Raw genomic sequence first — 26,149 nt, 5'->3', positions numbered from 1 at the left:
CTCCCTCCCCCTCCCTGCAGCTTCCACCCCCTCCCTGCAGCTCCCTCCCCCTCCCTGCAGCTTCCTCCTCCTCCCTGCAGCTTCCTCCCCCTCCCCGCAGCTTCCTCCCCCTCCCTGCATCTCCCTCCTCCTCCCTCCCTGCAGCTTCCAGCCCCTCCCTGCAGCTCCCTCCCCCTCCCTTTCATGTTGCCTTCAGCTGACAGGTTGGAGGATCAGAATGCTAATAGCTATGTCTTCTGAACCGTGGCACCTAGAAACACAGTTCAGGAGTCATTTTATAAAGGAAAATACTGTATTTAATCCTACATAAGGATTTTATTTCTAGGTGTTATAGATAAAAAGAAATCCATACTTAACCTCTTAACTACATATGCATACTAGTGCAGTGACGAGACAGCGAAAAAAAGGAAAAGTAACATCGCCCTTCCTTTTCCTAGGAGTGATATAAAAACAATTATTCACGTAGTGAACCCCATTTTGGAAAAGGTGTCCAAATGTCAAAATATTAATTCCTTTATTTATGTAGTTAAACAGTGCCTCACAGAAGTTGCCAAATCGTCCTCTGTCCCCATGGGGTTCACAATCTAATCATCCTGTCAGTATGTTTTGGAGTGTGGAAGGAAACCGGAGGAAACCCACACAAACACAGAGAGAACATACAAACTATTTGCAGATGTTGACCCTGGGACTTGAACCCAGGACCCCAGCGCTGAGTCTTTGATTTAGTAATAGGAACAATCTTGGGCCAAAGCATTTCCCAGATTCATAATGTATGTTTAGCTTTACCACTGTGTGACGACTTATGATGGTAAATAAGATTACACTTCCAAGCAAAACATTTCCCACATTCCGAACATGAAAACGGCTTCTCCCCTGTGTGAGTTCTCCGATGTCGATCAAGATTTTTATTCCGGGTAAAACATTTTCCACAATCTCTACATGAAAATGGCTTCTCCCCTGTGTGAGTTCTCTGATGTCTTACAAGATCTGATTTTTGATAATAACATTTTCCACATTCTGAACATGAAAATGGCTTCTCCCCCGTGTGACTTCTCTGATGTCTAACAAGAATTGATTTCTGGTTAAAACATTTTTCACATTCTGGGCATGAAAAAAGTTCCCCTGTGTGACTTCTCTGGTGTATTACAAGAGCCAGTTTGTTCTTAAAAGTTTTCCCACATTCCAAACATGGAAACGGCCTCTCCCCTGTGTGACTTCTCAGATGTAGATCAAGATGTGTTTTCTGCGTAAAACATTTTCCACAATCTCTACATGAAAATGGCTTCTCCCCTGTGTGAGTTCTCTGATGTCTTACAAGATCTGATTTTCGATAATAACATTTTCCACATTCTGAACATGAATATTGCTTCTCCTCTGTGTGAAGTCTTTGATGCACAATAAGCGCCGATTTAGCACTATAACATTTCCCACATTCTGTACATGTAAATGGCTTCTCCCCCGTGTGACTTCTCAGATGTAGATCAAGCTGTGTTTTCTGCGTAAAACATTTTCCACATTCTGAACATGAAAATGTCTTCTCCCCTGTGTGAGTTCTCTGATGTCTTACAAGATCTGATTTGTGATAATAACATTTTCCACATTCTGAACATGAATATTGCTTCTCCCCCGTGTGACTTCTCAGATGTAGATCAAGATGTATTTTCTGCGTAAAACATTTTCCACAATCTCTACATGAAAATGGCTTCTCCCCTGTGTGAGTTCTCTGATGTCTTACAAGAACTGATTTGTGATAATAACATTTTCCACATTCTGAACATGAATATTGCTTCTCCCCCGTGTGACTTCTCAGATGTAGATCAAGATGTGTTTTCTGCGTAAAACATTTTCCACAATCTCTACATGAAAATGGCTTCTCCCCCGTGTGACCTCTCAGATGTATCACAAGAGACGACTTGCGGTAAAAACATTTCCCACATTCTGTACATGGAAATTTCTTGTCCCCTGTGTGAATTTTAAGATGTCTAACAAGATAAGAACGTTGACTAAAAGATTTGCCACATTCTACACAAGAAAATGGCTTCTCTCCTGTGTGACTTCTCTGATGTATAAGAAGATCTTTAACACTAAAATCTTTTCCATTTTCTAAACCCGACTTCATGTTCTTATCAGTTCCTGATGATTCAGTAGAAAGGACCCATGTAACAGGATCAGATGACAGATCTTGTGTGTGAAGGTCTGAGGATACATCTGGGATATTGTCATGGTCTTCAGATGTATCTGGTGTGATACAACCATCACCTGCTGTAACATGTGATGATATCAGATGTTCCTCTGAGCTCCTGGTGGTGTCATCTGTGAAGGATAAAACAGATTATAAAATATAACCTTATCATTGGTTGTGGTAAAACTCTGAAGATGTATCACAGGACATTTGTGTGATATCAGCAATCCGGGTACATGCAGCATTTCTTGTCTGCCCATGGTGGCTATGACTTTCCTGCTTACCATAAGGTTCTGTATTATTACTGATGTAACATCTCAGTCTCCTCCTCCGAGGTCCTGGTGAGCAGTATTCCTGACCCTCATAGCTCCCACCTTCCAGCTTTTCTTAGTCTATGTCTCCATGTTCTGTATTGTGTTATCACTCGTCTCTGCTTTATCCAGTGGTTACTACTCACCTGGGCAGTTACCTGTAGGAATCTCCTCCTTACATCGCTCATGGCCCCTCACATATGTCTCTGGGGCAGGAATATTCTTCACAGCTTCACCCTGGAAATGAAAAAATAAAAATTGCAGAGGTGACCATGATAAGCAAATATAGCATAAAAGCTGAAAAGCCACATAACTGCCGACATCCATCACAAATACTTATTATTAACAGCAGCCTCCAGAGACAGAAACTGTGAGAAGAAGCAGTTATCATTTATATGCAAAATATAATCCTTCCTCTTGTTGCCCCAAAGAAGCAAACAGTCAAACTTCAGTCAGGTACAGAAAGACAAGGGATTCCACTTTATAAAAATAGAAATAAATTGAATGAAACACTACAGATCAGAGAATAAGAAGTCTTATCTCCATCTACCTGATGATCCTGTGGGACATATTTCTCCTCTGAACAATCCTGTGGTAGAAGAAGAGGACTGGGACATCTCTCCGGTGATGTTCTCTTACTGGATCTACCTGTAGGAAACACATCCAGAGACTGAATTCCTTCTTTCCATACAGATAATGAAAGGACGTGTGGATTTAGTCCTGTCTATTACCTGCTGATGTGAGGGGCTGGTGGTCCTCCATCATGACGTCCTTGTACACATCTTTGTGTCCTTCTAAATACTCCCACTCCTCCATGGAGAAATAGACAGCCACATCCTGACACCTTATAGGAACCTGACACACACAATGATCTCGTCATCACCCAGATCCCTTCATAGCGTTACTGTATAATGTCCCAGCATTCCCAGCAGTGTCACCTCTCCAGTCAGCAGCTCCATCATCTTGTGGGTGACTTCTAGGATCTTCTGCTCATTGATGTCATCATGTATCAGGGGGTGAGGTGGAGGAGCCGGGATTGGGCTCAGGGTTCTCCCCCGTCCTTCATACACAGGGGCCTGACAGCGCCCACTAGAGGTCTTCTTCACTACTGTGTAATCCTGGTTATGGAGAGACACATTGATAAATCTCCCTCCATACATTTCCAGAATCTCTCACCTCTCCAGTCCTATCATCTGTTATTCCCATAGATAATGATGTCATGTGACCTCATCACAATCTCTCACCTCTCCAGTAATATAGAAGAGAATCTCTAGGGTGAGCTGGAACATTCTCTCCACCCTCGTGTCTCTGTCCATTGACCGAACCTGAGAGCAAAGAAAATGATCCAATGGTAAACGCGACAAATTCCAAAATAAAAAAAAAATTCGAAAAGTGAAGAGATACTGATGTCTCTATAATAGTTTTGTATCTTAATTCATTTGAAAAAAAGTTTTGCAATGTTTGAGATTACTATGTGCACGCGACCATAATGGGGACTGTGATCTGTCCAAACCTAAAAGGAAAGAATTTAAGCCAATGTTAAATCATATGCAAAATTACTTTATACCCAGGACAAGGGGACATCCTCTACACCTAGAGGAGAGGAGGTTCTACCATCACCATAGACAAGGAACATCCTCTACACCTAGAGGAGAGGAGGTTCTACCATCACCATAGACAGGGGACATCCTCTACACCTAGAGGAGAGGAGGTTCTACCATCACCATAGACAGGAGGCATCCTCTACACCTAGAGGAGAGGAGGTTCTACCATCACCATAGACAGGGGACATCCTCTACACCTAGAGGAGAGATGGCGCTACCATCACCATAGACAGGGGGCATCCTCTACGCCTAGAGGAAAGGAGGTTCCACCATCACCATAGACAGGGGCCATCCTCTACACCTAGAGGAGGTTCTACCATCACCATAGACAGGGGACATCCGCTACACCTAGAGGAGAGGAGGTTCTACCATCACCATAGACAGGGGGCATCCTCTACACCTAGAGGAGAGGAGATTATACCGTCACCATAGACAGGGGGCATCCTCTACACCTAGAGCAGAGGAGGTTCTACCATCACCATAGACAGGGGGCATCCTCTACACCTAGAGGAGAGGAGGCTCTACCATCACCATAGACAGGGAGCATCCTCTACACCTAGAGGAGAGGAGGTTCTATCATCGCCATAGACAGGAGGCCTCCTCTATACCTAGAGGAGAGGAGGTTCTACCATCACCATAGACAGGGGGCATCCTGTACACCTAGAGGAGAGGGGGTTCTACCATCACCATAGACAGGGGGCATTCTCTACACCTAGAGGAGAGGAGATTCTACCATCACCATAGACAGGGGGCATCCTCTACACCTAGAGGAGAAGAGGTTCTACCATCACCATAGACAGGGGGCATCCTCTACACCTAGAGGAGAGGAGGTTCTACTATCACCATAGACAGGGGGCATCCTCTACACCTAGAGGAGAGGAGGTTCTACCATCACCATAGACAGGGGGCATCCTCTACACCTAGAGGAGAGAAGGTTCTACCATCAGCATAGACAGGGGGCATCCTCTACACCTAGAGGAGAGGAGGTTCTACCATCACTATAGACAGGGGGCATGCTCTACACCTAGAGGAAAGGAGGTTCTACCATCACCATAGACAGGGGACATCCTCTACACCTAGAGGAGAAGAGGTTCTACCATCACCATAGACGGGATACATCCTCTACACCTAGAGGAGAAGAGGTTCTACCATCACCATAGACAGGGGGCATCCTCTATACCTAGAGGAGAAGAGGTTCTACCATCACCATAGACAGGATACATCCTCTACACCTAGAGGAGAGATGGCGCTACCATCACCATAAACAGGGGCCATCCTCTACGCCTAGAGGGCATTCTCTATATCTAGAGGAGAGGGAGTTCCACCATCGCCATAGACAGGGGACATCCTCTACACCTAGAGGCGAGGTGGTTCTACCATCATCATACCAAGGGGACATCCTCTATACCTAAAGGACAGGCGGTTCTACCAACACCATATAGAGGGACATCCTCTACACCTAGAGGAGAGGCGGTTCTACCAACACCATATAGAGGGACATCCTCTACACCTAGAGGAGAGGCGGTTCTACCAACACCATATAGAGGGACATCCTCTACACCTAGAGGAGAGGAGGCTCTACTATCACCATAGACAGGGGACATCCTCTACACCTAGAGGAGAGGGGGCTCTACCATCACCATAGACAGGGGACATCCTCTACACCTAGGGGAGAGATGGTTCTACCATCACCATAGACTAGGGGCATCCTCTACACCTAGAGGAGAGGAGGTTCACCATCACCATAGACAGGGGGCATCCTCTACACCTAGAGGAGAGGAGGTTCTACCATCACCGTAGACAGGGGACATCCTCTACACCTAGAGGAGAGGAGGTTCTACCATCACCCTAGACAGGGGGCATCCTCTACACCTAGAGGAGAGGCGGTTCTACCATCACCATAGACAGGGGACATCCTCTACACCTAGAGGAGAGGAGGTTCTACCAACACCATAGACAGGGGACATCCTCTACACCTAGAGAAGAGCAGGTTCTACCATCACTATAGACAAGGGACATCCTCTACACCTAGAAGAGAGGAGGCTCTACCAACACCATAGAGAGGGACATCCTCTACACCTAGGGGAGAGGTGGTTCTACCATCACCATAGACAGGGGGCATCCTCTACACATAGAGGAGAGGAGGTTCTACCATCACCCTAGACAGGGGGCATCCTCTACACCTAGAGGAGAGGAGAGCCTACCATCACCATAGAAAGGGGGCATCCTCTACACCTAGAGGGGAGGTGGTTCTACCATCACCATAGACAGGGAACATCCTCTACACCTAGAGGAGAAGAGGTTCTACCATCACCATAGACAGGGGACATCCGCTACACCTAGAGGAGAGGAGGTTCTACCATCACCATAGACAGGGGGCATCCTCTACACCTAGAGGAGAGGAGATTATACCGTCACCATAGACGGGGGCATCCTCTACACCTAGAAAAGAAGAGATTATACCGTCACCATATACGGAGGCATCCTCTACACCTAGAGGAGAAGAGGTCCAACCATCACCATAGACTAGGTGTACAGGATACCCCCTGAGGAGAGGAGGTTTTACCATCACCCTAGACAGGAGGGCATCCTCTACACCTAGAGGAGAGGAGGCCCTACCATCACCATAGACAGGGAGCAACCTCTACACCTAGAGGAGAGGAGGTTCTACCATCACCATAGACAGGGGGCATCCTTTACACCTAGAGGAGAGGAGGTTCTACCATCACCATAGACAGGGGGCATCCTCTACACCTATAGAAGAGGAGGTTCTACCATCACCATAGACAGGAGGCATCCTCTACACCTAGAGGAGAGGAGGATCTACCATCACCATAGACAGGGGGCATCCTCTACACCTAGAGGAGAGGAGGTTCTACCATCACCATAGACAGGGGGCATCCTTTACACCTAGAGGAGAGGAGGTTCTACCATCCCCATAAACAGGATACATCCTCTACACTTAGAGGAGAGGAGGTATTACCATCACCATTGACAAGGGGCATCCTCTACACCTAGAGGAGAGATGGCGCTACCATCACCATAGACAGGGGGCATCCTCTACGCCTAGAGGAAAGGAGGTTCCACCATCACCATAGACAGGGGCCATCCTCTACACCTAGAGGAGGTTCTACCATCACCATAGACAGGGGACATCCGCTACACCTAGAGGAGAGGAGGTTCTACCATCACCATAGACAGGGGGCATCCTCTACACCTAGAGGAGAGGAGGTTCTACCATCACCATAGACAGGGGGCATCCTCTACACCTAGAGGAGAGGAGGCTCTACCATCACCATAGACAGGGAGCATCCTCTACACCTAGAGGAGAGGAGGTTCTATCATCGCCATAGACAGGAGGCCTCCTCTATACCTAGAGGAGAGGAGGTTCTAACATCACCATAGACAGGGGGCATCCTGTACACCTAGAGGAGAGGGGGTTCTACCATCACCATAGACAGGGGGCATTCTCTACACCTAGAGGAGAGGAGATTCTACCATCACCATAGACAGGGGGCATCCTCTACACCTAGAGGAGAAGAGGTTCTACCATCACCATAGACAGGGGGCATCCTCTACACCTAGAGGAGAGGAGGTTCTACTATCACCATAGACAGGGGGCATCCTCTACACCTAGAGGAGAGGAGGTTCTACCATCACCATAGACAGGGGGCATCCTCTACACCTAGAGGAGAGAAGGTTCTACCATCAGCATAGACAGGGGGCATCCTCTACACCTAGAGGAGAGGAGGTTCTACCATCACTATAGACAGGGGGCATGCTCTACACCTAGAGGAAAGGAGGTTCTACCATCACCATAGACAGGGGACATCCTCTACACCTAGAGGAGAAGAGGTTCTACCATCACCATAGACGGGATACATCCTCTACACCTAGAGGAGAAGAGGTTCTACCATCACCATAGACAGGGGGCATCCTCTATACCTAGAGGAGAAGAGGTTCTACCATCACCATAGACAGGATACATCCTCTACACCTAGAGGAGAGATGGCGCTACCATCACCATAAACAGGGGCCATCCTCTACGCCTAGAGGGCATTCTCTATATCTAGAGGAGAGGGAGTTCCACCATCGCCATAGACAGGGGACATCCTCTACACCTAGAGGCGAGGTGGTTCTACCATCATCATACCAAGGGGACATCCTCTATACCTAAAGGACAGGCGGTTCTACCAACACCATATAGAGGGACATCCTCTACACCTAGAGGAGAGGCGGTTCTACCAACACCATATAGAGGGACATCCTCTACACCTAGAGGAGAGGCGGTTCTACCAACACCATATAGAGGGACATCCTCTACACCTAGAGGAGAGGAGGCTCTACTATCACCATAGACAGGGGACATCCTCTACACCTAGAGGAGAGGGGGCTCTACCATCACCATAGACAGGGGACATCCTCTACACCTAGGGGAGAGATGGTTCTACCATCACCATAGACTAGGGGCATCCTCTACACCTAGAGGAGAGGAGGTTCACCATCACCATAGACAGGGGGCATCCTCTACACCTAGAGGAGAGGAGGTTCTACCATCACCGTAGACAGGGGACATCCTCTACACCTAGAGGAGAGGAGGTTCTACCATCACCCTAGACAGGGGGCATCCTCTACACCTAGAGGAGAGGCGGTTCTACCATCACCATAGACAGGGGACATCCTCTACACCTAGAGGAGAGGAGGTTCTACCAACACCATAGACAGGGGACATCCTCTACACCTAGAGAAGAGCAGGTTCTACCATCACTATAGACAAGGGACATCCTCTACACCTAGAAGAGAGGAGGCTCTACCAACACCATAGAGAGGGACATCCTCTACACCTAGGGGAGAGGTGGTTCTACCATCACCATAGACAGGGGGCATCCTCTACACATAGAGGAGAGGAGGTTCTACCATCACCCTAGACAGGGGGCATCCTCTACACCTAGAGGAGAGGAGAGCCTACCATCACCATAGAAAGGGGGCATCCTCTACACCTAGAGGGGAGGTGGTTCTACCATCACCATAGACAGGGAACATCCTCTACACCTAGAGGAGAAGAGGTTCTACCATCACCATAGACAGGGGACATCCGCTACACCTAGAGGAGAGGAGGTTCTACCATCACCATAGACAGGGGGCATCCTCTACACCTAGAGGAGAGGAGATTATACCGTCACCATAGACGGGGGCATCCTCTACACCTAGAAAAGAAGAGATTATACCGTCACCATATACGGAGGCATCCTCTACACCTAGAGGAGAAGAGGTCCAACCATCACCATAGACTAGGTGTACAGGATACCCCCTGAGGAGAGGAGGTTTTACCATCACCCTAGACAGGAGGGCATCCTCTACACCTAGAGGAGAGGAGGCCCTACCATCACCATAGACAGGGAGCAACCTCTACACCTAGAGGAGAGGAGGTTCTACCATCACCATAGACAGGGGGCATCCTTTACACCTAGAGGAGAGGAGGTTCTACCATCACCATAGACAGGGGGCATCCTCTACACCTATAGAAGAGGAGGTTCTACCATCACCATAGACAGGAGGCATCCTCTACACCTAGAGGAGAGGAGGATCTACCATCACCATAGACAGGGGGCATCCTCTACACCTAGAGGAGAGGAGGTTCTACCATCACCATAGACAGGGGGCATCCTTTACACCTAGAGGAGAGGAGGTTCTACCATCCCCATAAACAGGATACATCCTCTACACTTAGAGGAGAGGAGGTATTACCATCACCATTGACAAGGGGCATCCTCTACACCTAGAGGAGAGATGGCGCTACCATCACCATAGACAGGGGGCATCCTCTACGCCTAGAGGAAAGGAGGTTCCACCATCACCATAGACAGGGGCCATCCTCTACACCTAGAGGAGGTTCTACCATCACCATAGACAGGGGACATCCGCTACACCTAGAGGAGAGGAGGTTCTACCATCACCATAGACAGGGGGCATCCTCTACACCTAGAGGAGAGGAGATTATACCGTCACCATAGACGGGGGCATCCTCTACACCTAGAAAAGAAGAGATTATACCGTCACCATATACGGAGGCATCCTCTACACCTAGAGGAGAAGAGGTTCTACCATCACCATAGACTAGGTGTACAGGATACCCCCTGAGGAGAGGAGGTTTTACCATCACCCTAGACAGGAGGGCATCCTCTACACCTAGAGGAGAGGAGGCCCTACCATCACCATAGACAGGGAGCAACCTCTACACCTAGAGGAGAGGAGGTTCTACCATCACCATAGACAGGGGGCATCCTCTACACCTATAGAAGAGGAGGTTCTACCATCAGCATAGACAGGGGGCATCCTCTACACCTAGAGGAGAGGAGGTTCTACCATCACCATAGACAGGGGGCATCCTCTACACCTATAGAAGAGGAGGTTCTACCATCACCATAGACATGAGGCATCCTCTACACCTAGAGGAGAGGAGGATCTACCATCACCATAGACAGGGGGCATCCTCTACACCTAGAGGAGAGGAGGTTCTACCATCACCATAGACAGGGGACATCCTCTACACCTAGAGGAGAGGAGGTTCTACCAACACCATAGAGAGGGACATCCTCTACACCTAGAGGAAAGGAGGCTCTACTATTACCATAGACAGGGCACATCCTCTACACCTAGGGGAGAGGTGGTTCTACCATCACCATAGACAGGGGACATCCTCTACACCTAGAGGAGAGGAGGCTCTACTATCACCATAGACAGGGCACATCCTCTACACCTAGAGGAGAGGTGTTTCTACCATCACCATAGAAAGGGGACATCCTCTATACCTAGAGGAGAGGAGGTTCTACCATCACCATAGACAGGGGACATCCTCTACACCTAGAGAAGAGCAGGTTCTACCATCACTATAGACAAGGGACATCCTCTACACCTAGAGGAGAGGAGGCTCTACTATCACCGTAGACAGGGGACATCCTCTACACCTAGGGGAGAGTGGGTTCTACCATCACCATAGACAGGGGGCATCCTCTACACATAGAGGAGAGGAGGTTCTACCATCACCCTAGACAGGGGGCATCCTCTACACCTAGAGGAGAGGAGAGCCTACCATCACCATAGACAGGGGGCATCCTCTACACCTAGAGGGGAGGTGGTTCTACCATCACCATAGACAGGGAACATCATCTACACCTAGAGGAGAAGAGGTTCTACCATCACCATAGACAGGGGGCATCCTCTACACCTAGAGGAGAGGAGATTATACCGTCACCATAGACGGGGGCATCCTCTACACCTAGAAAAGAAGAGATTATACCGTCACCATATACGGAGGCATCCTCTACACCTAGAGGAGAAGAGGTTCTACCATCACCATAGACTAGGTGTACAGGATACCCCCTGAGGAGAGGAGGTTTTACCATCACCCTAGACAGGAGGGCATCCTCTACACCTAGAGGAGAGGAGGCCCTACCATCACCATAGACAGGGAGCAACCTCTACACCTAGAGGAGAGGAGGTTCTACCATCACCATAGACAGGGGGCATCCTTTACACCTAGAGGAGAGGAGGTTCTACCATCACCATAGACAGGGGGCATCCTCTACACCTATAGAAGAGGAGGTTCTACCATCACCATAGACAGGAGGCCTCCTCTACACCTAGAGGAGAGGAGGATCTACCATCACCATAGACAGGGGGCATCCTCTACACCTAGAGGAGAGGAGGTTCTACCATCACCATAGACAGGGGGCATCCTTTACACCTAGATGAGAGGAGGTTCTACCATCCCCATAAACAGGATACATCCTCTACACTTAGAGGAGAGGAGGTATTACCATCACCATTGACAAGGGGCATCCTCTACACCTAGAGGAGAGATGGCGCTACCATCACCATAGACAGGGGGCATCCTCTACGCCTAGAGGAAAGGAGGTTCCACCATCACCATAGACAGGGGCCATCCTCTACACCTAGAGGAGGTTCTACCATCACCATAGACAGGGGACATCCGCTACACCTAGAGGAGAGGAGGTTCTACCATCACCATAGACAGGGGGCATCCTCTACACCTAGAGGAGAGGAGGTTCTACCATCACCATAGACAGGGGGCATCCTTTACACCTAGAGGAGAGGAGGTTCTACCATCCCCATAAACAGGATACATCCTCTACACTTAGAGGAGAGGAGGTATTACCATCACCATTGACAAGGGGCATCCTCTACACCTAGAGGAGAGATGGCGCTACCATCACCATAGACAGGGGGCATCCTCTACGCCTAGAGGAAAGGAGGTTCCACCATCACCATAGACAGGGGCCATCCTCTACACCTAGAGGAGGTTCTACCATCACCATAGACAGGGGACATCCGCTACACCTAGAGGAGAGGAGGTTCTACCATCACCATAGACAGGGGGCATCCTCTACACCTAGAGGAGAGGAGATTATACCGTCACCATAGACGGGGGCATCCTCTACACCTAGAAAAGAAGAGATTATACCGTCACCATATACGGAGGCATCCTCTACACCTAGAGGAGAAGAGGTTCTACCATCACCATAGACTAGGTGTACAGGATACCCCCTGAGGAGAGGAGGTTTTACCATCACCCTAGACAGGAGGGCATCCTCTACACCTAGAGGAGAGGAGGCCCTACCATCACCATAGACAGGGAGCAACCTCTACACCTAGAGGAGAGGAGGTTCTACCATCCCCATAAACAGGATACATCCTCTACACTTAGAGGAGAGGAGGTATTACCATCACCATTGACAAGGGGCATCCTCTACACCTAGAGGAGAGATGGCGCTACCATCACCATAGACAGGGGGCATCCTCTACGCCTAGAGGAAAGGAGGTTCCACCATCACCATAGACAGGGGCCATCCTCTACACCTAGAGGAGGTTCTACCATCACCATAGACAGGGGACATCCGCTACACCTAGAGGAGAGGAGGTTCTACCATCACCATAGACAGGGGGCATCCTCTACACCTAGAGGAGAGGAGATTATACCGTCACCATAGACGGGGGCATCCTCTACACCTAGAAAAGAAGAGATTATACCGTCACCATATACGGAGGCATCCTCTACACCTAGAGGAGAAGAGGTTCTACCATCACCATAGACTAGGTGTACAGGATACCCCTGGAGAGGAGGTTTTACCATCACCCTAGACAGGAGGGCATCCTCTACACCTAGAGGAGAGGAGGCCCTACCATCACCATAGACAGGGAGTAACCTCTACACCTAGAGGAGAGGAGGTTCTACCATCACCATAGACAGGGGGCATCCTCTACACCTATAGAAGAGGAGGTTCTACCATCAGCATAGACAGGGGGCATCCTCTACACCTAGAGGAGAGGAGGTTCTACCATCACCATAGACAGGGGGCATCCTCTACACCTATAGAAGAGGAGGTTCTACCATCACCATAGACATGAGGCATCCTCTACACCTAGAGGAGAGGAGGATCTACCATCACCATAGACAGGGGGCATCCTCTACACCTAGAGGAGAGGAGGTTCTACCATCACCATAGACAGCGGACATCCTCTACACCTAGAGGAGAGGAGGTTCTACCAACACCATAGAGAGGGACATCCTCTACACCTAGAGGAAAGGAGGCTCTACTATTACCATAGACAGGGCACATCCTCTACACCTAGGGGAGAGGTGGTTCTACCATCACCATAGACAGGGGACATCCTCTACACCTAGAGGAGAGGAGGCTCTACTATCACCATAGACAGGGCACATCCTCTACACCTAGAGGAGAGGTGTTTCTACCATCACCATAGAAAGGGGACATCCTCTATACCTAGAGGAGAGGAGGTTCTACCATCACCATAGACAGGGGACATCCTCTACACCTAGAGAAGAGCAGGTTCTACCATCACTATAGACAAGGGACATCCTCTACACCTAGAAGAGAGGAGGCTCTACCAACACCATAGAGAGGGACATCCTCTACACCTAGAGGAGAGGAGGCTCTACTATCACCATAGACAGGGGACATCCTCTACACCTAGGGGAGAGTGGGTTCTACCATCACCATAGACAGGGGGCATCCTCTACACATAGAGGAGAGGAGGTTCTACCATCACCCTAGACAGGGGGCATCCTCTACACCTAGAGGAGAGGAGATTATACCGTCACCATAGACGGGGGCATCCTCTACACCTAGAAAAGAAGAGATTATACCGTCACCATATACGGAGGCATCCTCTACACCTAGAGGAGAAGAGGTCCAACCATCACCATAGACTAGGTGTACAGGATACCCCCTGAGGAGAGGAGGTTTTACCATCACCCTAGACAGGAGGGCATCCTCTACACCTAGAGGAGAGGAGGCCCTACCATCACCATAGACAGGGAGCAACCTCTACACCTAGAGGAGAGGAGGTTCTACCATCACCATAGACAGGGGGCATCCTTTACACCTAGAGGAGAGGAGGTTCTACCATCACCATAGACAGGGGGCATCCTCTACACCTATAGAAGAGGAGGTTCTACCATCACCATAGACAGGAGGCATCCTCTACACCTAGAGGAGAGGAGGATCTACCATCACCATAGACAGGGGGCATCCTCTACACCTAGAGGAGAGGAGGTTCTACCATCACCATAGACAGGGGGCATCCTTTACACCTAGAGGAGAGGAGGTTCTACCATCCCCATAAACAGGATACATCCTCTACACTTAGAGGAGAGGAGGTATTACCATCACCATTGACAAGGGGCATCCTCTACACCTAGAGGAGAGATGGCGCTACCATCACCATAGACAGGGGGCATCCTCTACGCCTAGAGGAAAGGAGGTTCCACCATCACCATAGACAGGGGCCATCCTCTACACCTAGAGGAGGTTCTACCATCACCATAGACAGGGGACATCCGCTACACCTAGAGGAGAGGAGGTTCTACCATCACCATAGACAGGGGGCATCCTCTACACCTAGAGGAGAGGAGATTATACCGTCACCATAGACGGGGGCATCCTCTACACCTAGAAAAGAAGAGATTATACCGTCACCATATACGGAGGCATCCTCTACACCTAGAGGAGAAGAGGTTCTACCATCACCATAGACTAGGTGTACAGGATACCCCCTGAGGAGAGGAGGTTTTACCATCACCCTAGACAGGAGGGCATCCTCTACACCTAGAGGAGAGGAGGCCCTACCATCACCATAGACAGGGAGCAACCTCTACACCTAGAGGAGAGGAGGTTCTACCATCACCATAGACAGGGGGCATCCTCTACACCTATAGAAGAGGAGGTTCTACCATCAGCATAGACAGGGGGCATCCTCTACACCTAGAGGAGAGGAGGTTCTACCATCACCATAGACAGGGGGCATCCTCTACACCTATAGAAGAGGAGGTTCTACCATCACCATAGACATGAGGCATCCTCTACACCTAGAGGAGAGGAGGATCTACCATCACCATAGACAGGGGGCATCCTCTACACCTAGAGGAGAGGAGGTTCTACCATCACCATAGACAGGGGACATCCTCTACACCTAGAGGAGAGGAGGTTCTACCAACACCATAGAGAGGGACATCCTCTACACCTAGAGGAAAGGAGGCTCTACTATTACCATAGACAGGGCACATCCTCTACACCTAGGGGAGAGGTGGTTCTACCATCACCATAGACAGGGGACATCCTCTACACCTAGAGGAGAGGAGGCTCTACTATCACCATAGACAGGGCACATCCTCTACACCTAGAGGAGAGGTGTTTCTACCATCACCATAGAAAGGGGACATCCTCTATACCTAGAGGAGAGGAGGTTCTACCATCACCATAGACAGGGGACATCCTCTACACCTAGAGAAGAGCAGGTTCTACCATCACTATAGACAAGGGACATCCTCTACACCTAGAGGAGAGGAGGCTCTACTATCACCGTAGACAGGGGACATCCTCTACACCTAGGGGAGAGTGGGTTCTACCATCACCATAGACAGGGGGCATCCTCTACACATAGAGGAGAGGAGGTTCTACCATCACCCTAGACAGGGGGCATCCTCTACACCTAGAGGAGAGGAGAGCCTACCATCACCATAGACAGGGGGCATCCTCTACACCTAGAGGGGAGGTGGTTCTACCATCACCATAGACAGGGAACATCATCTACACCTAGAGGAGAAGAGGTTCTACCATCACCATAGACAGGGGGCATCCTCTACACCTAGAGGAGAGGAGATTATACCGTCACCATAGACGGGGGCATCCTCTACACCTAGAAAAGAAGAGATTATACCGTCACCATATACGGAGGCATCCTCTACACCTAGAGGAGAAGAGGTTCTACCATCACCATAGACTAGGTGTACAGGATACCCCCTGAGGAGAGGAGGTTTTACCATCACCCTAGACAGGAGGGCATCCTCTACACCTAGAGGAGAGGAGGCCCTACCATCACCATAGACAGGGAGCAACCTCTACACCTAGAGGAGAGGAGGTTCTACCATCACCATAGACAGGGGGCATCCTTTACACCTAGAGGAGAGGAGGTTCTACCATCACCATAGACAGGGGGCATCCTCTACACCTATAGAAGAGGAGGTTCTACCATCACCATAGACAGGAGGCCTCCTCTACACCTAGAGGAGAGGAGGATCTACCATCACCATAGACAGGGGGCATCCTCTACACCTAGAGGAGAGGAGGTTCTACCATCACCATAGACAGGGGGCATCCTTTACACCTAGATGAGAGGAGGTTCTACCATCCCCATAAACAGGATACATCCTCTACACTTAGAGGAGAGGAGGTATTACCATCACCATTGACAAGGGGCATCCTCTACACCTAGAGGAGAGATGGCGCTACCATCACCATAGACAGGGGGCATCCTCTACGCCTAGAGGAAAGGAGGTTCCACCATCACCATAGACAGGGGCCATCCTCTACACCTAGAGGAGGTTCTACCATCACCATAGACAGGGGACATCCGCTACACCTAGAGGAGAGGAGGTTCTACCATCACCATAGACAGGGGGCATCCTCTACACCTAGAGGAGAGGAGGTTCTACCATCACCATAGACAGGGGGCATCCTTTACACCTAGAGGAGAGGAGGTTCTACCATCCCCATAAACAGGATACATCCTCTACACTTAGAGGAGAGGAGGTATTACCATCACCATTGACAAGGGGCATCCTCTACACCTAGAGGAGAGATGGCGCTACCATCACCATAGACAGGGGGCATCCTCTACGCCTAGAGGAAAGGAGGTTCCACCATCACCATAGACAGGGGCCATCCTCTACACCTAGAGGAGGTTCTACCATCACCATAGACAGGGGACATCCGCTACACCTAGAGGAGAGGAGGTTCTACCATCACCATAGACAGGGGGCATCCTCTACACCTAGAGGAGAGGAGATTATACCGTCACCATAGACGGGGGCATCCTCTACACCTAGAAAAGAAGAGATTATACCGTCACCATATACGGAGGCATCCTCTACACCTAGAGGAGAAGAGGTTCTACCATCACCATAGACTAGGTGTACAGGATACCCCCTGAGGAGAGGAGGTTTTACCATCACCCTAGACAGGAGGGCATCCTCTACACCTAGAGGAGAGGAGGCCCTACCATCACCATAGACAGGGAGCAACCTCTACACCTAGAGGAGAGGAGGTTCTACCATCCCCATAAACAGGATACATCCTCTACACTTAGAGGAGAGGAGGTATTACCATCACCATTGACAAGGGGCATCCTCTACACCTAGAGGAGAGATGGCGCTACCATCACCATAGACAGGGGGCATCCTCTACGCCTAGAGGAAAGGAGGTTCCACCATCACCATAGACAGGGGCCATCCTCTACACCTAGAGGAGGTTCTACCATCACCATAGACAGGGGACATCCGCTACACCTAGAGGAGAGGAGGTTCTACCATCACCATAGACAGGGGGCATCCTCTACACCTAGAGGAGAGGAGATTATACCGTCACCATAGACGGGGGCATCCTCTACACCTAGAAAAGAAGAGATTATACCGTCACCATATACGGAGGCATCCTCTACACCTAGAGGAGAAGAGGTTCTACCATCACCATAGACTAGGTGTACAGGATACCCCTGGAGAGGAGGTTTTACCATCACCCTAGACAGGAGGGCATCCTCTACACCTAGAGGAGAGGAGGCCCTACCATCACCATAGACAGGGAGTAACCTCTACACCTAGAGGAGAGGAGGTTCTACCATCACCATAGACAGGGGGCATCCTCTACACCTATAGAAGAGGAGGTTCTACCATCAGCATAGACAGGGGGCATCCTCTACACCTAGAGGAGAGGAGGTTCTACCATCACCATAGACAGGGGGCATCCTCTACACCTATAGAAGAGGAGGTTCTACCATCACCATAGACATGAGGCATCCTCTACACCTAGAGGAGAGGAGGATCTACCATCACCATAGACAGGGGGCATCCTCTACACCTAGAGGAGAGGAGGTTCTACCATCACCATAGACAGCGGACATCCTCTACACCTAGAGGAGAGGAGGTTCTACCAACACCATAGAGAGGGACATCCTCTACACCTAGAGGAAAGGAGGCTCTACTATTACCATAGACAGGGCACATCCTCTACACCTAGGGGAGAGGTGGTTCTACCATCACCATAGACAGGGGACATCCTCTACACCTAGAGGAGAGGAGGCTCTACTATCACCATAGACAGGGCACATCCTCTACACCTAGAGGAGAGGTGTTTCTACCATCACCATAGAAAGGGGACATCCTCTATACCTAGAGGAGAGGAGGTTCTACCATCACCATAGACAGGGGACATCCTCTACACCTAGAGAAGAGCAGGTTCTACCATCACTATAGACAAGGGACATCCTCTACACCTAGAAGAGAGGAGGCTCTACCAACACCATAGAGAGGGACATCCTCTACACCTAGAGGAGAGGAGGCTCTACTATCACCATAGACAGGGGACATCCTCTACACCTAGGGGAGAGTGGGTTCTACCATCACCATAGACAGGGGGCATCCTCTACACATAGAGGAGAGGAGGTTCTACCATCACCCTAGACAGGGGGCATCCTCTACACCTAGAGGAGAGGAGAGCCTACCACCACCATAGACAGGGGGCATCCTCTACACCTAGAGGGGAGGTGGTTCTACCATCACCATAGACAGGGAACATCCTCTACACCTAGAGGAGAAGAGGTTCTACCATCACCATAGACAGGGGACATCCGCTACACCTAGAGGAGAGGAGGTTCTACCATCACCATAGACAGGGGGCATCCTCTACACCTAGAGGAGAGGAGATTATACCGTCACCATAGACGGGGGCATCCACTACACCTAGAAAAGAAGAGATTATACCGTCACCATATACGGAGGCATCCTCTACACCTAGAGGAGAAGAGGTTCTACCATCACCATAGACTAGGTGTACAGGATACCCCCTGAGGAGAGGAGGTTTTACCATCACCCTAGACAGGAGGGCATCCTCTACACCTAGAGGAGAGGAGGCCCTACCATCACCATAGACAGGGAGCAACCTCTACACCTAGAGGAGAGGAGGTTCTACCATCACCATAGACAGGGGGCATCCTTTACACCTAGAGGAGAGGAGGTTCTACCATCACCATAGACAGGGGGCATCCTCTACACCTATAGAAGAGGAGGTTCTACCATCACCATAGACAGGAGGCATCCTCTACACCTAGAGGAGAGGAGGATCTACCATCACCATAGACAGGGGGCATCCTCTACACCTAGAGGAGAGGAGGATCTACCATCACCATAGACAGGGGGCATCCTCTACACCTAGAGGAGAGGAGATTCTACCATCACCATAGACAGGGGGCATCCTTTACACCTAGAGGAGAGGAGGTTCTACCATCCCCATAGACAGGATACATCCTCTACACTTAGAGGAGAGGAGGTATTACCATCACCATTGACAAGGGGCATCCTCTACACCTAGAGGAGAGATGGCGCTACCATCACCATAGACAGGGGGCATCCTCTACGCCTAGAGGAAAGGAGGTTCCACCATCACCATAGACAGGGGCCATCCTCTACACCTAGAGGAGGTTCTACCATCACCATAGACAGGGGACATCCGCTACACCTAGAGGAGAGGAGGTTCTACCATCACCATAGACAGGGGGCATCCTCTACACCTAGAGGAGAGGAGATTATACCGTCACCATAGACGGGGGCATCCTCTACACCTAGAAAAGAAGAGATTATACCGTCACCATATACGGAGGCATCCTCTACACCTAGAGGAGAAGAGGTTCTACCATCACCATAGACTAGGTGTACAGGATACCCCCTGAGGAGAGGAGGTTTTACCATCACCCTAGACAGGAGGGCATCCTCTACACCTAGAGGAGAGGAGGCCCTACCATCACCATAGACAGGGGACGTCCTCTACACCTAGAGGAGAGGAGGTGCTACCATCACCATAGACAGGGAGCAACCTCTACACCTAGAGGAGAGGAGGTTCTACCATCACCATAGACAGGGGGCATCCTCTACGCCTATAGAAGAGGAGGTTCTACCATCAGCATAGACAGGGGGCATCCTCTACACCTAGAGGAGAGGAGGTTCTACCATCACCATAGACAGGGGGCATCCTCTACACCTATAGAAGAGGAGGTTCTACCATCACCATAGACATGAGGCATCCTCTACACCTAGAGGAGAGGAGGATCTACCATCACCATAGACAGGGGGCATCCTCTACACCTAGAGGAGAGGAGGTTCTACCATCACCATAGACAGGGGGCATCCTTTACACCTAGAGGAGAGGAGGTTCTACCATCCCCATAGACAGGATACATCCTCTACACTTAGAGGAGAGGAGGTATTACCATCACCATTGACAAGGGGCATCCTCTACACCTAGAGGAGAGATGGCGCTACCATCACCATAGACAGGGGGCATCCTCTACGCCTAGAGGAAAGGAGGTTCCACCATCACCATAGACAGGGGCCATCCTCTACACCTAGAGGAGGTTCCACCATCACCATAGACAGGGGGCATCCTCTACACCTAGAGGAGAAGAGGTTCTACCATCACCATAGACAGGGGGCATCCTCTACACCTAGAGGAGAGGAGATTATACCGTCACCATATACGGGGGCATCCTCTACACCTATAGGAGAAGAGGTTCTACCATCACCATAGACTAGGTGTACAGGATACCCCCTGAGGAGAGGAGGTTTTACCATCACCCTAGACAGGAGGGCATCCTCTACACCTAGAGGAGAGGAGGCCCTACCATCACCCTAGACAGGGAGCAACCTCTACACCTAGAGGAGAGGAGGTTCTACCATCACCATAGACAGGGGGCATCCTCTACACCTATAGAAGAGGAGGTTCTACCATCAGCATAGACAGGGGGCATCCTCTACACCTATAGAAGAGGAGGTTCTACCATCACCATAGACAGGAGGCATCCTCTACACCTAGAGGAGAGGAGGTATTACCATCACCATTGACAAGGGGCATCCTCTACACCTAGAGGAGAGATGGCGCTACCATCACCATAGATAGGGGGCATCCTCTACGCCTAGAGGAAAGGAGGTTCCACCATCACCAAAGACAGGGGCCATCCTCTACACCTAGAGGAGGTTCTACCATCACCATAGACAGGGGACATCCTCTGCGCCTAGAGGGGAGGTGGTTCTACCATCACCATAGACAGGGAACATCCTCTACACCTAGAGGAGAAGAGGTTCTACCATCACCATAGACAGGGGGCATCCTCTACACCTAGAGGAGAGGAGATTATACCATCACCATAGACAGGGGGCATCCTCTACATCTAGAGGAGAAGAGATTATACCGTCACCATAGACAGGGGACATCCTCTACACCTAGAGGAGAAGAGGTTCTACCATCACCATAGACAGGGGGCATCCTCTACACCTAAAGGAGAAGAGATTGTACCGTCACCATAGACGGGGGCATCCTCTACACCTAGAGGAGAAGAGGTTCTACCATCACCATAGACAGGGGGCATCCTCTACACCTAGAGGAGAGAAGGTTCTACCATCACCATAGACAGGGGACATCCTCTACACCTATAGGAGAAGAGGTTCTACCATCAGCATAGACAGGGGGCATCCTCTACACCTAGAGGAGAGGAGGTTCTACCATCAGCATAGACAGGGGACATCCTCACCATAGAAAGGGGGCATCCTCTACACCTAGAGGAGAGGAGATTATACCATCACCATAGACGCGGGCATCCTCTACACCTAGAGGAGAAGAGGTTCTACCATCACCATAGACAGGGGGCATCCTCTACACCTAGAGGAGAGGAGATTATACCGTCACCATAGACAGGAACATCCTCTACACCTAGAGGAGAAGAGATTATACCGTCACCATAGACAGGGGACATCCTCTACACCTAGAGGAGAAGAGGTTCTACCATCACCATAGACAGGGGGCATCCTCTACACCTAGAGGAGAGGAGGTTTTACCATCACCATAGACAGGGGGCATCCTCTACACCTAGAGGAGAGGAGGTTCTACCATCACCATAGACAGGGGGCATCCTCTACACCTAGAGGAGAAGAGATTATACCGTCACCATAGACGGGGGCATCCTCTACACCTAGAGGAGAAGAGGTTCTACCATCACCATAGACAGGGGGCATCCTCTACACCTAGAGGAGAGGAGGTTCTACAATCACCATAGACAGGGGACATCCTCTACACCTAGAGGAGAAGAGGTTCTACCATCAGCATAGACAGGGGGCATCCTCTACACCTAGAGGAGAGGAGGTTCTACCATCAGCATAGACAGGGGACATCCTCACCATAGAAAGGGGGCATCCTCTACACCTAGAGGAGAGGAGGTTCTACCGTCACCCTAGACAGGGAGCATCCTCTACACCTAGAGGAGAGGCGGTTCTACCATCACCATAGACAGGGGGCATGCTCTACTCCTAGAGGAGAGGAGGTTCTACCATCAGCATAGACAGGGGGCATCCTCTACACCTAGAGGAGAGGAGGTTCTACCATCACCATAGACAGGGGGCATCCTTTACACGTAGAGGAGAGGAGTTTCTACCATCCCCATAGACAGGATACATCCTCTACACCTAGGGGAGAGGGGGTTATAACATCACCATAGACAGGGGGCATCCTCTACACCTGGAGGAGAGGAGGTTCTACCATCACCATAGACAGGGGACATCCTCTACACCTAGAGGAGAGGAGGTTCTACCATCATTATAGACAGGGGGCATCCTCTACACCTAGAGGAGAGGAGGTTCTACCATCACTATAGACAGGGGGCATCCTCTACACCTAGAGGAGAGGAGGTTCTACCATCACTATAGACAGGGGGCATCCTCTACACCTAGAGGAGAGGAGGTTCTACCATCACTATAGACAGGGGGCATCCTCTACACCTAGAGGAGAGGTGGTTCTACCATCACCATAGACAGGGGCATCCTCTACACCTAGAGGAGAGGCTGTTCTACCATCACCAAAGACAGGGAGCATCCTCTACACCTAGAGGAGAGAAGGTTCTACCATCACCATAGACAGGGGGCATCCTCTACACCTAGAGGAGAGGAGGTTCTACCATCAGCATAGACAGGGGGCATCCTCTACACCTAGAGGAGAGGAGGTTCTGCCATAACCATAGACAGGGGGCATCCTCTACACCTAGAGGAGAGGAGGATCTACCATCAGCATAGACAGGATACATCCTCTACACCTAGAGGAGAGGAGGTTCTGCCATAACCATTGACAAGGGGCATCCTCTACACCTAGAGGAGAGGAGGTTCTACCATCACCATAGACAGGGAGTCTTTACTGTAAGAGCAGTGAGACTTTGGACCTCCCTCCCGCAGGAGGTTGATATGGCGGATGCTTTGTTCATGTTCAGGAGAGGCCTGGACGCCTTTCTTGAGAATAAAAGTCTCATGGGTTATGAAGAAAATAAACATTAGTTTACTCCAATAGGTTGAAATTGATGGACCTGCGTCTATTTCAACCTCATTTACCTTTTTTAGCTTTTCCCGGAAATTTTGGTGTAAAATCATTCGGTAACCTCAGAGGGGAGTTCATTATGTTATATTATTATTTCTTTTCCACAGGATAGGGCAGTGATGGCGAACCTTTTAGAGACCGAGTGCCCAAACTACAACCAAAAGCCACATATTTTTGCCAAAGTGCCAAATGCTAATTTAAAGTAACTTATTGATCCCTGCTGTGTCACAGATTCAAACGTATTTGCGTCCTGAAGACACCAATACAGTAGAAAGATGGAGAAATTCCATCTAAGGTAGCCTTAACAGGATGAATCACAGGAACTGAGGAGGGGCTTCAATGATAATCCAGCTCTGTCCACACCTCTACGCTCCTCCTCTACTTCAAGTCACTATAAAATAGTTCTGAACACGGCACTTTCTGGGCTTCCTGTGACTGCAGGAGGAGGAGTCCTGAATGGTGACCTCTATGCTGGGTGATGGCCTGGGTGCCCACAGAGAGGGCTCAGAGTGCCACCTCTGGCACCCGTGCCATAGGTTCGCCACCACTGGGATAGGGGATAACAGTGTGACTGGCGAGGGTCTGACTGATGGGATCCCTTCACCTATGAGAACAGTTTCCTTAGCAGAGCAGCAGGTTGAGTGAGTGTCCTGCTGCTCCATTTGTTGTGTATGAGAGAGTGAGAAGTTACTGGACATGGCTCGGCTATGGCTAACACTCTAATAGACAGTGTACGAGAGCGTCAGAGATGCCTTAGTACTGCGCCCGGTAATTTCTCACATTCTCTTACTATATAAGCGCACGGGAGCCCCGACAGGTACCGCACGGGAGCCCCGACAGGTACCGCACATACCTCCTCCCCGAGCAGTGCCATCACCTTATAATACACAGAGATGCCAAATTCTAGTGTGTAAAGGACCTGTGATGATGTCATGACCATGTGATCAGTCACGTGAGTGGGAGGAGTCAGTCTCCAGGCTGTGCTGTGGAGGAGAGTCACTGTACACCATATACACAGCGCTAGTATTATTCCTCACATCTTACATATCTTACTAGGGGAAAGAAGCCAAACTCTGTTATTCTGTAGATAGGGAATAACTTTACAACTTGAGCCGCCACCTTAAAGGGCAGATATCACAGTGATGCATTGCTTAAAGGGAACCCGTCACCAGGGACCTCATTATCACTAAAGACAGGTTACAGAAGCCCATTACATCTTCATTACACGTCCGCATTACACATCCGCATTACACATCCGCATTACACAGCCGCATTACACAGCCGCATTACACATCTGCGCCACATTTATTATGCAGTGTCCGACAGAAAGTTCTTGCACTCTGTCGGAGCACTGCAGGGGGCGCCAGATTCATGTAGAACGTGAAACACATTTCGTGAATGGGTCGCACCCTGCACACTCCACAGGTACAATGCACATATAAAGCTCTTCATACCGGGCATAATAGAAGCGGATGGTCGTGTGCATGAGGACATATAAATAATAGCAGACTCCATGTACAGGGAGGGGCCATGGGATGAGATCAGTGATCGGCAGTGATGTGCTGATTATATCAGGATCAGGAGCCTCAGAGGTGACCAGTGATCACTGCAGGGTCACCACATAAGAAGGGGACAAACCCAACATGTGGGGCCCTGGACAAAACTGAGACCCCAAAATAAGACACTATATTGTACAAGGAGGTTACACTCCGAAATGTTACCACATCCACAATAACCTTCTCCTTCTGCTGAAACTTGGATCATGGAGCGCGGCCTGTGATTTCATTTTTCTACTATTTATGGTAATTTCCAAACTAATGGGGGCGCTGATCTTTCCAAAAAATTTATAGATAGATGATAGATATGAGATAGACAGATAGATAGATAGGAGATAGATAGATAGATAGATAGATAGATAGGAGATAGATAGTTAGATAGATATGAGATAGATATATAGGAGATATATAGATGATAGATAGATAGATAGATAGATAGATAGATAGATAGATAGATAGATAGATAGATAGATAGGAGATAGATCGAAAGATA

At 49.7% G+C, this 26,149-nt stretch overlaps 1 protein-coding gene across 1 annotated transcript; it reads right to left on the bottom strand.

Annotated features, from left to right (window-relative positions):
• Nucleotides 1-159: 159 nt before the first annotated feature.
• Nucleotides 160-24,889, bottom strand: LOC140065140 (uncharacterized). Its single transcript, XM_072112678.1, has 7 exons — nucleotides 24,115-24,889; nucleotides 3,738-3,818; nucleotides 3,432-3,611; nucleotides 3,225-3,348; nucleotides 3,044-3,141; nucleotides 2,640-2,730; nucleotides 160-2,313 (listed from the first exon to the last, which is right to left on the bottom strand). Exons 1-7 carry the CDS (start codon nucleotides 24,151-24,153, stop codon nucleotides 764-766), a joined length of 2,163 nt encoding a protein of 720 aa, XP_071968779.1. The 5' UTR covers nucleotides 24,154-24,889; the 3' UTR covers nucleotides 160-763.
• Between the last annotated feature and the right edge of the window lie 1,260 nt (nucleotides 24,890-26,149).

This window comes from Engystomops pustulosus, chromosome 6 (genome assembly GCF_040894005.1).
Source record: "Engystomops pustulosus chromosome 6, aEngPut4.maternal, whole genome shotgun sequence".
Taxonomy (NCBI): domain Eukaryota; kingdom Metazoa; phylum Chordata; class Amphibia; order Anura; family Leptodactylidae; genus Engystomops; species Engystomops pustulosus.
Note: the sequence above shows the minus strand (reverse complement) of the source record. Positions and strands in the feature narration are given on the sequence as shown.